Genomic DNA, 13,882 nt, shown 5'->3' on the forward strand with positions numbered 1-13,882 from the left:
GTTGCTATTGTCCGCCGGTGATTTTCAACAAATCACTTATTTAAAAATATTTAAAGCCCACACAACCTTTTCATTCTAAGTTTTGAAAATTGGGCTATTAACAGAGAAAAAATATATACAAGATATAAAACAGACTAAGTCTTGAATGGATATTAAAGTTATCATAAAATCGTAAGGAAAAATTTGTGTCGAAAACCTGCACAACAACAGTTTATGTTGCAATCTGCAGTACCGATTCTCATTATCTGATAGGAAACTGGTTTGTTTGTACTGAAATATTTCGAATAAATCCGGTTTTTCGGAAATTTTTCTTAATTTTATGATAACAGACATACAGTTTCTGATTTAAATACTTTTATTAATTTCTTGATAATATTCTTGTTTTTCAATGTTATCATTATTAACAACAGTTTTAATATATACCTGTTACATTGAAATTCTGAGGTTTTGCCTATAAATTTATTAGAAATTGTCTTCCCTTTCTTTTATCATCTTTCAAACTTTTTCTAGTGTTTATAGGCAAACTTTTTTGATACAGTTGCATTTAAAAATGTAAAAGTGCTTTCTCTTTTCTTTGTATTACATTTCTTTTCAACTCTGAACCTCATTTAATCCCAAATTGTGTAAATGAGGATTATATAAATGCTAGATTATCAGATAATGTTCAGGTTCAGGAATTTTTGTGTTAATCCATTTTCTTATTTACTTGTTTAAATTAACTCAGAATTGAAAAATGCATAATTCATTTTCTGATCATGGAAATTCCGTTAGCATTGAGAACAAAGGTTCTAGCGTTTCATATTTCGATATATATGCAAATATAAATGTTGTATATATCATGACTGATTTTACATGCATTATTGTAAATATATTCTGGTCTATATATATAAAATTATACTATTTATATATCGATTATATTTATAGTGCTGGTATATATATGAACAGTATATATATTACTAGATATATAAAAGGAGAAAACCCGGCACTGGTAACTGTAAAATACTTTATCTGAATGACAAACAAAAATCTTTTTCTCTCTCATACTTACTTTTTCCTCTTTCATCTCCCTAACAAATCTACCTTGTTATTTTTATAGAGATTTTAATTATCTTTTCCCCTTTCCCCTAACACTCTAACACTCTCTTTAAAAAAGCATCTCTCTCTCTCTCTTCCTCTCCCTCTTGATAGGATTATTTTCTCTCTAAAATGGAACCCAGCCGTGACTCTTTCCCACAAACAACCCCTAGCACCCCTTCTAGTCTCTCTCTCACTCTCTCATTCTCCCTCTGTCACGCCCCTCCCAATCTCCAACCCCTTTGGTGCCCATTTCCAGATAGGAAGTCATATACATACAAAAATTAGTTATGATAAATTCGTAGGCTGAGTCTACTCAGTGCTATTTTAAAAGCTTTAAAAACAATTTCATTGGCAGACCTAGCCCAACTTTCAGGAAAAATGATCACCCAACCCCCTTTGATGCCCTTTGGTGCCCAAACAACTTTTTTGGTGATAGTGATTTGTTTAACTGTCAAGTCTTGAACACCCCAATTGTGTTCTTTTTGAGATAGTAAGTCATATGTATACAAGGATTGGTTGAAATTACTCAATGCATTTCAGAGTTTATGTGGAACACACATAAGTAACGCCCTTTGTTTAAGTGGAACAAAATTAAAGCCTTTTTATTATCCTTTATTTTTTCGAACATGAATGTATTGCCACAGGTTAATATTAACAAAACTAATATAATGCTTATTTGGTTTAATAATGTTCAATACAAATGATATTTTGGCTTTGCAACCTAAGGATGTTAAATTCAGCTGATAACAATCTTGAAGAGTTAGAGGAATTTATTTCTGGTGATAGAAATTCATTTCTCGCTACAATGTGGTTCGGATTCCACAATAAGCTGTAGGTCCCGTTGCTAAAGCAATTGGTTCTTAGCCACGTAAATAGTTAATCCTCCCATCTCCTTTGCAGCCCTGTTAATCAGCTCAGTGGTCTGGTAAAACTAAGCTATTCTTAACTTTTTTAATAACAATCTTTTGGTTTCATTTTTTTATTGTTTTGATAGTACAATTGAATTGAAAGATCTCTCTGTTCCTTTGTTAATCTCAAAGGTATAAAATACCTGAAAAAAATTAAGATTTAAATTAATTAAAAAATAATAAAGAAAATATACATTATAAGATATAATATTAAAATATCATTATTTACATCCATTATTAAACCTATTAAGCATTATATTAATTTTGTTAATATATTATATTAATCTATTAACCTGTGGCAATACATTATTAAAAAAAATAAAGGATAATAAATTAATTTTGTTAATATATTATATATAATATATTAATATATATATATATATATTATATATATATATATATATATAAAAATATATATATATATATATATATATATATATATTATGATTAGCTTTAAAATTTTGTTCCACTTAAACAAAGCTGGCCGTTATCTATGATCATATATCACATTGTTTACCAATATATTTATATATATTGTTTCATCTGTCTAAATACACTTAAAAATTTTTCCTGAACTTTTTGACTTTAATTAATTCAACAATTAAAATTGCCTCCCTCCCACCCTTTTGTTGATAAAGGTTGTTCTGTTGTGTTTCATTTACAAGGCAAAACCATCTGTAATCTGGGTTTAAAAGATTAAAGGTGTTTTTGATAAAGATCTTTCCTTCAGGCAAAAATCTGGCTCCCCTGCGGGCAGCAGCAGTGCAATGAGTCAAAACATCTGTGTTGGGCGCACCCCTGCCCCATAGGAGGATAAAAGCAAAAGCCCACGAGGTCTCGACAGACACGCGGGCTGGAAGATATGGAATGAAGACGTCCCAACACCTGGCCCCATCGATGCCCTTGCATCCCAACCACGTGGCCCTTTCAAAGAATACTTTTCCTCGTGCCCTCGACGATTCCAAGTATTCGCTCCACCGTTGGCCTGCCTCGAGCCCACCCGCCATTGCTTGGAGTTTCGAGGAGTCCCCATCGCCTTGCCCCTTTACGGAAGCCCTTGCATCTCACCACGTGGAAGAAACTCGCCCTCGAAATCGCATGACGTCATCCACGGACCACCTTCTACGCCCCTCGGAAAAACTGCTAAGGTAAAGTGCCCCATTTCAGTCCCGCTTTTGTCTCGTTGTCTCGTAAATTTGCTTAAAGAGAAAGCCAGAAATCACCCTTGTCTAATGTCCGTGCGCCTCTTGCATCGGCAGTATTAATTCTTTATTACTCCTTTGGCACCCTCAGTGCAGCCTCAAATTCATTATTCTTTTGTCTATTTTCATTACTGGCGTATAATGTGCATATCTCTCATTTCAGAGGGATCCTATTTCGTGGAAGCTTCTCGGACTGTGTCTGGAATCCCCAGTTTCATTCAATCCCGTAGGAATCTCCTTCAGGATAGTAATCTACTTGAGTTCCTCTTTCCCGTACTGATATCATTTATGTAAATACACTCCTTTAAATTTGCCCACGTGTTTTACGTAATATTTCCCTCAGTAACAAGAGCCCTATGCTCATATGAAATTCTCCTTTGTTTTCCTCCTTTTTTACGTTTTCCTGTACCCACGAAGTCAGAATCACAAGGCTAAATTAACTTAAATCGTTGCTGCCTGTCTCACAGAGCATATTTCAAACTAAAACCAAGGAAAAATGTAAAAATATATATATATATATATATATTATATATATATATATATATATATATATATATATATATATATATATATATATATATATATATATATATATATATATATATATATATAATATATATATATATATATATATATATATATATATATATATATATATATATATATATATATATATATATATATATATATATATATATATATATATATATATATATTCTATATATATAAAATATATATATATATAAATATATATATATATATAAATATATTCATATATAATATATATATATATATATATATATACATATATATATAATATATGGGACTGTTCTCGATGTAAATTTACATATAGAAATTGGTTTTACAGTGTTGGTTTTATCAAGGTAATTAACAATTACATTAATGATTATCATAAATTAAGATTAAAATTCACATAAATTCTGATAGAAAATTGATGTTATAGGGGATTTATTGTTGTATGTTAATCATACTTCTGGCAGCACCAGAAGAAAAGGTGAAGCGTCTGTTGAAAAATGAGAATAAGCCCAGAAAACTGAAGGAAAAGATGATGTAAAAATGAAAATTTCATTTGTTTTGTTTGTGTCTGTCATGTGGTAGGGGTTTGATTTTGAGTTATAAACCCTTCTGGGGTAACATAAGAGGCCATGTGCAAAATTTTGTCCGGGTCTGTCAAGCGGTTTGGTTTTCTGTAGTGGCCAAACAAATTTGCAAACATTCACTTTTGTGTGTGTGTATATGTATGTACACACACACACATATACATATGTATACTGTATACACACACACACACACACACACACACACACATGGGTATATATATATATATATATATATATATATATATATATATATATATATATATATATATATATATATATATATATAAATCCCTATAACATCAATTTTCTATCAGAATTTATGTGAATTTTAATCTTGATTTATGATAATCATTAATGTAATTGTTAATTACCTCGATAAAACCAACACTGTAAATCTATATCGGTAATTTCTATTTGTAAAGTTTTGATTTCTGCAGCCAAGAACAGCTTCCCCATCCTCACATGCACAGTAGCTGATAGTTAAGCCTCACTTCAACATATATGATATTTCCCCCTTTTTTTTTTTGTTCATTCAAATGTGAATTTCCTTATCAATATGTTCCCTTCTGCTGCGTTTTTCCTTCGTAATTCGCTATGGCGACTGCTTCATGACGATAAGGTGACATATTTTATTACAAAGTCAGTTTAAATGAGGTCTGAAATTAATTATCGGGTAGTTTGGAAACACCACCAACACCAACTTCACCATAGAGAAGCCACCAAGACTCCGACACCAGATGAAAAAAGGAAAAGAGTAAGTAGGCTTATGTCCTGCCATAATGAATTGTTTATGCAATCCATCCTCTCATCAGACCACTCCTTATTACCTTCACATCAAGCAAACCACACTCGTGCCTCAACAGCTATGTTAACACCTACATGGCCATCATGTACAACCGAAACATTTGGTTTCCACAAAGTCTTTCCTATATAGCCTAATGCTTTCATCTCACACTGAAAAAACAGAAAACAAGCACAATGCTGTACAGGAGAAAATCAGCCAGAAATCATCAAAATTATTACTAATGCCAATTCACAGTCTGCACAAGGAAATAGCATGAAGAATTCTAACAAGAACATAAATATTCCAGTGCCACCTGTTGGGATACAAGTAATTACAGAGACAGCCCTATCGGGTTAGCCAAGCGTTATTTTGTTTTATTGTGAATGCCAATTGCACTTAATGGCATGAAGATATAAGCTAACTTTAACAGTAGGTAAGATTCATTCCAAATACAGTAACATGACAATGGGTTTGATCCACTTAAATTTGTTATCAGGTCTATTATTCCATAAAGTCAGCCATTTATCAACTATGATGGGGTTTTAGAGATGTGAAGTAATCATTGACAGGAGTAACTAACTATCTTTGATCCAGTCACAGTAAATGGAGCTTTCACTATTTTTATCAGCACCCTTATTTCTCTTTATGCTTAACTGGGCAAGGATCTTAAAGTTTTCAACACTTGACCAGGTTTTATATAATCTTCAGAATGTAAAACTAATTTTCTTTACATGAGAACATTAGTTTTGCAAGGCTTATGCAGCACCTATAGTCAAGGGATATTTCTTTGATGGTATATTCTCAATCATCTCAAATGCTGAATTTGTTGCACTTAATTATGTTCAGAAAATAGGAGGGCTGTTTGTTAAAGAGAACTGATTTTTCTTACTGGGTGATGTAGCAGCAAATCCTACACCTCACAAGAGATTTGAAATCATCAGTATAAATTGCATAGTGTGGAACTTTATGTCTTACACATTCTTTTGCATAGTTTATCATTTTCAAGAGTATATGCACAATTTTTAGATAAATAATACAGATGAGTATAATTTAGGGTAATGCTGATAATAAAAATAAAATAAGAACCTTTTCTTGAGTGCTATTCTTGATATATTGCAATATAACAGTAATTGTTCATATTCATTACAGATATTCAAATAAGGAAGCTGAGCTGGTGGAAGATGATTACTTAAAAAAATGTCTCTGCTCAAGCAACTCTTTAGTGGGAATTCACTTGCCTCCATTAATACTGCACACATTATGGATATTAAATAGGTGTAAAGAGAGTGGGGGTTCACCTCTTTCAACCTGTAGTGATGTATCTAGAGAAACTGTAAAGTGTCAGTGCAGATTTCAGTTCTTCATTATGAATAAACTATGTTTTTTTATGTTAATTCAGATGCTGATCCATATAATTGGCTTCTGTAGACTAGCACTATTAATACAACTGTTACAGCAATGTTGATCTATCAGCACCCCTGGCTGTGTAAAACAAGTCTGCTAATTAAAAGTTATCTTATAAAAGACAAAGCATCTTTGCTTTGCCTTTTATGTTTAAAATATGCTTTCCAATTTAGGTGTGTATAAAATATTCAATCTGAAAGTTTAATAGTTTGACTGCTGGGTATTACTATTGCTATTAGTTTTATTTCATAGGTCCATTCCATCTGGCTTCTTTATATCTTTTGTTTTAATCAACAGAGAAATTAAATCCAAACTCTAATAATGGCCAAATAAAGGATTTGTTGAAGAAGTCACAGGTTTGAAGCTGTGTAAAATATTCAAAACTGTTAATGCAGGCACTATTCTTAACACCAGCCTGTGACTTATGTTATGTTTCTGTCAATAAAAATGTGCGCTACAACGACATTACCGTTACTGTCAATAAAACTTTGTGCCACTAAGACATTACTGTTACTGTCTATAAAAATGTGCGCTAATTAGTGTTACTGTTACTGTCAATAAAAATGTGCACTACTAAGACATTACCATTACTGTCAATAAAAATGTGCGCTAATAAGACATTATGTTTGTCAATAAAAATGTGCTCTAATAAGACATTACCGTTACTGTCAATAAAAATGTGCACTATTAAGATATTACCGTTACTGTCAATAAAAATGTGTGCTACTAAGACATTACCGTTACTGTCAATAAAAAGGTGCTCTAATAAGACATTACTGTTTCTGTCAATAAAAATGTGTGCTACTAAGACATTACTGTTTCTGTCAATAAAAATGTATGCTACTAAGACATTAATGTTACTGTCAATAAAAATATCAATAAGACATTACCGTTAAATAAAAAGGTGCTCTAATAAGACATTACTGTTTCTGTCAATAAAATGTATGCTACTAAGACATTAATGTTACTGTCAATAAAAACTGCGCTACTAAGACATTACCGTTACTGTCAATAAAAAGGTGCTCTAATAAGACATTACTGTTTCTGTCAATAAAAATGTATGCTACTAAGACATTAATGTTACTGTCAATAAAAATATGCGCTAATAAGACATTACCGTTACTGTCAATAAAAATGTGCTCTAATAAGACATTACCGTTACTGTCAATAAAAATGTGCTCTAATAAGACATTACCATTACTGTCAATAAAAATGTGCTCTAATAAGACATTACCGTTACTATCAATAAAAATATGCGCTACCAAGACATTACTGCTACTGTCAATAAAAATGCCCTACTAAAACATTATCGTTACTGTATTGTCAATAAAAATGTGCGCTACTAAGATGTTACCTTGAGAGACTACGTTTACCAATAAGAAATGTCAATAATCCCAGTTCCTGAGAATCCATGGGAATGAACTAGGTGTAGGGCTTTTACTTGCTAAGGTTCCTGGAGAAATCCAGGATCAGCATTAGCAAGTCAGAAACCACTCATACTACTGTTAAAGTGGTCACCATGATGAATTCTCTCTCCCCAGAATCCAAGAACTTGACTGTCACTGGTCTAATATGACAGAAAGGAGTTTCAATCCAGACAATCCTATACACAAATTAAGCATCTAGCATTCATATGATGCAACTGAAGCACAGAAAATAGTTGAGAACTCATGCCTTTATTGAGAAGTGGGCAACAAGGAGGTAGAATCACAAATTTAACAGTTGTTTAATTAGCAATTAAAAAATTCAAGCGAAGAAGCAATGCGTTACTACCCTAAAACAATTCTACTAGCATTTTAACAATTATTAATATTTATCAATTTGTCTATTAATTTATTAATTTATCTTTTTTAATTTATAATAACTGACCTTTTCTTTCTCATATATGATAATAGTAATGTTAACAATAAATAATGATAATAGTTCTGTAAACACCTGGAATAAGCAACCTGTCCAAAGAACCTGATTTTCATGCCAAGTTTGTCTGTGACTGTGTCACCCTCTAGACTAACTTCAAGACCTTGAAAATCTTATAGCACTCCACCAAGGAAGAAGTTCCATCAAGCTAAATCAAATTCTTCACCTTCAAAAATACAAGCCATGAACCCCCTGTTATTCCTGAGAATCCTGCTTGGAAAGACAATCAACTAGTTGCACATCAGCTCAATGGTAGTTTTAATCATTTCTCTTACAGTATTTACAGCCACGAAAACCAACAGCTTAAATTCAGGTGTACTCAAGAGGAAATCAGGTTGAGGGTCTCAAGCAAAGAGAGGTATCAGTCTTCTAAAGAAGGGGATGTCTTGCAGAGAACAATATTTGCTGTGAAAAATAAGAATCAACCAAGGGGAGTCTATTCTTTTGAGTCGTATGAGCACAATCTGATTTGTTAATTTCATATTAAAAAAGGGAGGTGCTTGTTGTAACCATGGCTCACAGTCCAACCTAAAAGTAAAGGAAATCCATAAGTATTGACAATGCTCCATGTCTGCTACTAAAACTTTATGTTGGCAAAGAGAAACACAATACTAACTTATGATCTTCTGTTATAAAGTATTCTGTCTTAGAGTTGGTACCACAACGTCTTTTCCATGGTTGTAAGATAGAAAATCATCAACCACTCAATTCAAAAGAAATGGCAGCAATGAATTCCTATTCCTTCCTTGAATGAAAACCTAGTGCTTTTGGTCATAAGCAGCATTCAGAATTTTTTAGGATCATACCATGAAGTAACAGATGCACTGGATGTTTGACATTCTACTGACAGAAAGGGCCATGGTAATCTGAACAGCAAGTGTGTTGAGCTGTACTGACATAGGGTCCTTCCTAGATGGAGAACAGAGATAACAGAAAGCACGAAGCACGACTTTTACCCTTGAATCTATTGATCAACAATGCCTGATTTATGATTCTTACAATCCTGCAATACAACCAGCTCTTGCTAACCCTAAGTCATATCTTGTGCTTGATCTTCAGTGACTCCTACACAAGAGAATGAAAAATGAGCAAATCTGATCCAAGTTCTGGACAGCAAAGCAGTTAAGAATGAATGATAATGTATCAAGTCCACCACTACAGATGAGATACTCACCTGGGAAAATGATAAATACCTCTTTAAAGAACTGATGTCTCTTAGCTAACCAGCTGCACTAATCATAATAATTCATAAGTAACATAAAACGTACAGTATAAATACCACCACATTATGTAGAATCCAACTGGAAGTTAAATATAAAATTAACAGGATATGGCAGGAAATTAAAAACTTTGAAAGCTGGGTAAGCAAACATAAAATACAAAATAGCAGATTATACTCACATACTCTGCATATTTGGATCTGACATAAGCTGGGTAGCCATATTCATAAGAGCAGGATTACTCAATAAGCCTGTCAGATCTGGCCCACCTGGACCTGCTGCCCCACCAAACAATCCACCAAGACCACCTGGAAAAAAATCCTCTTTAGAATATTCTGATACATTATAAAAAGAACCAGAATAAGATTTTTAAAATTACTCTGCAAAAAAGTAGTTAATAATCAATTAAATCTTTTGTCTATGATTGTTCTCCAACCTAATACTCTTGAAGAAAGATTTGAGGGTTACTCTTTTATATTTAGCTCACTGTGACACTCTCCCAAATCCCTGACTGCTATGCAAAACACCTGCTCTATTTCATAAGGATTATAGTGGCTCTTTCTTTAGCACAATTGACTTGTTTCACCTATCTAACAGGAATTCTCATAATTAACATTTCTCTGTTTATTGAGAAACCTGAAAATTAAACACGATACAGACACTAAAAATTTACCCCAAGTACTGCAAGTCTCCAGATGTGCTTTAATACTGTTGACATTACCTTCTTGTTTCCATCATTCATAACATCACTGTGGAACAAAGTTGTGCATTACACTGCTCACCAAAGAAGGTAATTAGGTCCATTAATTGTTGGATAACCACCAAATGCCCGTGTGCAAAAAAGGCAAAAAATTTCCATGAACATCACCAACAATGGGGAATATTTAGATGCCAAAAGTTTGAGTTTCAGGAAGATATGGAGTCAAAAACCCTCAGAACCTGCTCCCACTCTATAGATGGATAAGAAAAAATAATGTGTTCCAGCATCTCTAAAACTCTCTTTACTAAATTCCTTATCTATTATGATAATATCCAAAGACAAGTCCAACACTTCTATTTTACCTTAATCTGAATGATGATTATGATCATGCACTTCGGTTGTTACTGGGTTAAAAAAGCAAACATATGAATAAAAACATTTCTTAGGGACTACAGTGGACCCCTGCCTATTTGCAGTTCCAGATTTGCAGCTCCACCTATTCGCGGATATCTCTGTGGTACGTATACAGTAAACCCCCCCGTACTCGCGGACTCACGCATTCGCGGGTTTCTCTGTGGAACATATCTAGCCATCATTCGCGGAAAAATCGCCCATTCGCGGTATTTTTCACTGAGAAATATTCACTAATTACTGTATTTTCATATAATTTTCCTGAATAAATGCACGTTTTGTGATAAAACTATTAAAATACTCAGGTATAAGCATTTTTACAGGGTTTTTCTTGGTTTAAGCTATCAAAATGGGCAGTTCTAAGAGTTTTTAGAGGGGTTTTAAGCATTCGTGGATTTTAGCTATTCGTGGGGGGGGTGTGGGACGCATCCCCCGCGAATACGGGGGTTCACTGTATACTGTACACACTGTTCGTGGAAAATTCGCCTATTCGCAGTATTTTTCATAGAGAAATATTCACAAATTACTGTACAGTATTTTCATATTTTCATGACTAAATGCACTTTTTGTGATAAAACTATTAAAATACTCAGGCATAGGTATTTTTAAAGGGTTTTTTTGGTGTTTGAACTATCAAAATAGGCAGTTATAAGCATTTTTAAGAGGGATGTCAAGTATTCGCGGATTTTAGCTATTTGCGGGGGGTTGTGGTACGCATTCCTTGTGAATATCAGGGGTTGGCTGTAGTGATCACAAAGTCCACCAACTTTTCAAAAGGCACCAAGACTTTACATGAACATACCGTACTTTGTATAAACAAAACGGTGAAACCTCGCTTTAAAGGACTAATAGAGGGGGAAGGTCATCCATTAAAGCTGACTGTCTGTTAAAATGAAGCATTGTTTTTTCGAGTCTTAAGTGATGTTTATCGGTAGGCTAGCCTCAGCCTAGGTGCGATAACCACCGACATACATGAAATGATTCACATTATGAAATAAACTGATACAGTAATAAAGGTAATAAAACCATTTTTACCTTATATATTATTGGCGCATCTTCATGATAAATAGCCTATTCCAGGAATAATTCCATACCAAAGGAATCAATTTTTATCTATGCGAGGCCAGCTGACAAAATGTACACATCGAGTTATGGTTGTGCTCACTGCAACCTTTATCTTTCAGTAACCATTCAGAAATTTTAATGGTAGCGTAATTACGGTAGTAATAACATTTAGGATAATAAATATTCATTTCTCATTAAAAATCATTATCATTTTGGTAGTAAGAATTTTCATTTTGGTAGTAAATAACTGTCTAGAACAATTCAGTCATATGAATGAAAATTATCATGCATTATCCTACTGTTGTTTGTGATTGGCAATGAAACATATACGCAATAAAAATTTTTACTTTACTGTATATATTATTGGCATATCTTCATAATAAATAGCCTATTCAAGGAATAATTCCATATCAATGAAATCAACTTTTATCTACGCGAGGCCAGCTGACAAAAAGTCAAGATTGAGTTTTGGTTGAGCTCACAACAATCTTTATCTTTCAGCAACCTTTCAGAAATTTTAATGGCAGCAATAACATTTAGGATAACATAATATTCACTTTTCATTAAAAATTCATTATCATTTTGGTGGTATATAACTGTTTAGAACAATTCAGTCATACAAACAATAATTATTATGTATGATAATTATCGTATTGTTAGGGGTTTGTGATTGGCGATGAAACGCAAACACAACAATGGTTTCCCTTTTGGGCGACTTGTGTAGGAAGAACATGATATAGAATTGGCTTTATTTTGTTTATTTTGAATTTCTAGGGATACAGTAAGGAAAACAGCAAACAGCATTTGTAATAACATCATCTTTACATAACCAGTATTTCATAAGATACCTGCTGCTGCAAAAGCCAGCCTATACACAGATGGTTTTATAATTCAGCAGTCGTCTTATACGACAGATATGAGATAAATTCATGAAAATTTGCCATAATTTTCAACCTCACATTATCTAAAGGCTGTCTTATACACGGAAATACAAGGTAAGTTCCAATTCTGCACCGATGCTGAGGTTAGCGCATCAGTAAACGTAAACAACAACAGCCACTACCCTTGGCCGGAACTTGTCTGTAAAATCTGATGTCTGTTGGTTCCAGGTCCATTAAAGTGAGGTTTTACTGTACACTAATTTGTCTAACAAACAGATGATCAGTAATAGCAGGGTACATGCTCCACCTGGAGCTTTATTATTATTATTATTAAAAGTAGTTTAACCAGACCACTGAGCTGACTTTCAGCTCTCATAGGGCTGGCCCGAAGGATTAGATTAAAATACTAGGTCCAGGCCTGAGGCCAAGCGCTGGGACCCAATAGATCATTTGGTACAATGATAAAGAATTAAAATGAAATTTAGGCATACGCTCTCATACTGAAACACATACATACAATAAATATATTTACTCAGACTTCCTTACATACATACTAAAAAGGTATATTAAAATTCAGAATATAAATTAAGCGACATTTTAAAATTTTGCCCCTTTTTTTTTAATTCAACAAATGTTAAAAGGGTTTTCGTGCTTTTATTATTTACTTATTTTTACATTTTATTAATAAAATTAAAGTTCCTCAAGAACATCAAAATTGGAACAACTGAAAATGTAAAAGATTCTGACAAAATTTCTTTCATTGATCTATTTCCAAAAGTTGACATTCGATGTTGGTCTTACTTTGGACACTCACATAACACATGTCTGACTGTTATTACCCTGCACTCTGAGCACTTCGGAGCCGGGCCATGTGGGCTGCTCATTAAGTGTCCACATGTTAGACAAGTATGGCCTATTCTGAGACGTGTTAAAATTACATGTGTCTCTCTCTCTCTGATAGGATGAACTCCATTTTTTAACATTAGGTTAGGCAGTTCACCACATTCAACTTGTAACGATGATTTTGGTGATGATCTAAAGGCTCCTGAGCATATTCTAAGGCCTTCATTGTGAACAGGGTCTAACATTTTCAGCGCTGAGTTGGATGCTGAGCCATATACTTCACTTCCATAATCAATGATGGACAGAACTGTTGCTTTATACAGTACAGTAAGGTTACGTCTATCAGCTC

At 33.3% G+C, this 13,882-nt stretch overlaps 1 protein-coding gene across 6 annotated transcripts in view; it reads right to left on the minus strand.

The window, feature by feature from the left end:
• LOC136850225 (small glutamine-rich tetratricopeptide repeat-containing protein alpha-like) overlaps positions 1 to 13,882 on the minus strand; it is a 157,483-nt gene that overhangs the window by 37,791 nt on the left and 105,810 nt on the right. For all 6 annotated transcript variants that reach the window (XM_067123860.1, XM_067123862.1, XM_067123865.1 and 3 more), the window contains one exon: positions 9,815 to 9,941. In XM_067123860.1, coding sequence (XP_066979961.1) covers positions 9,815 to 9,941 — 127 coding nt within the window. The remainder of the gene's footprint in view (positions 1 to 9,814; positions 9,942 to 13,882) is intronic.

Source organism: Macrobrachium rosenbergii, chromosome 21 (genome assembly GCF_040412425.1).
Source record: "Macrobrachium rosenbergii isolate ZJJX-2024 chromosome 21, ASM4041242v1, whole genome shotgun sequence".
Lineage (NCBI taxonomy): Eukaryota > Metazoa > Arthropoda > Malacostraca > Decapoda > Palaemonidae > Macrobrachium > Macrobrachium rosenbergii.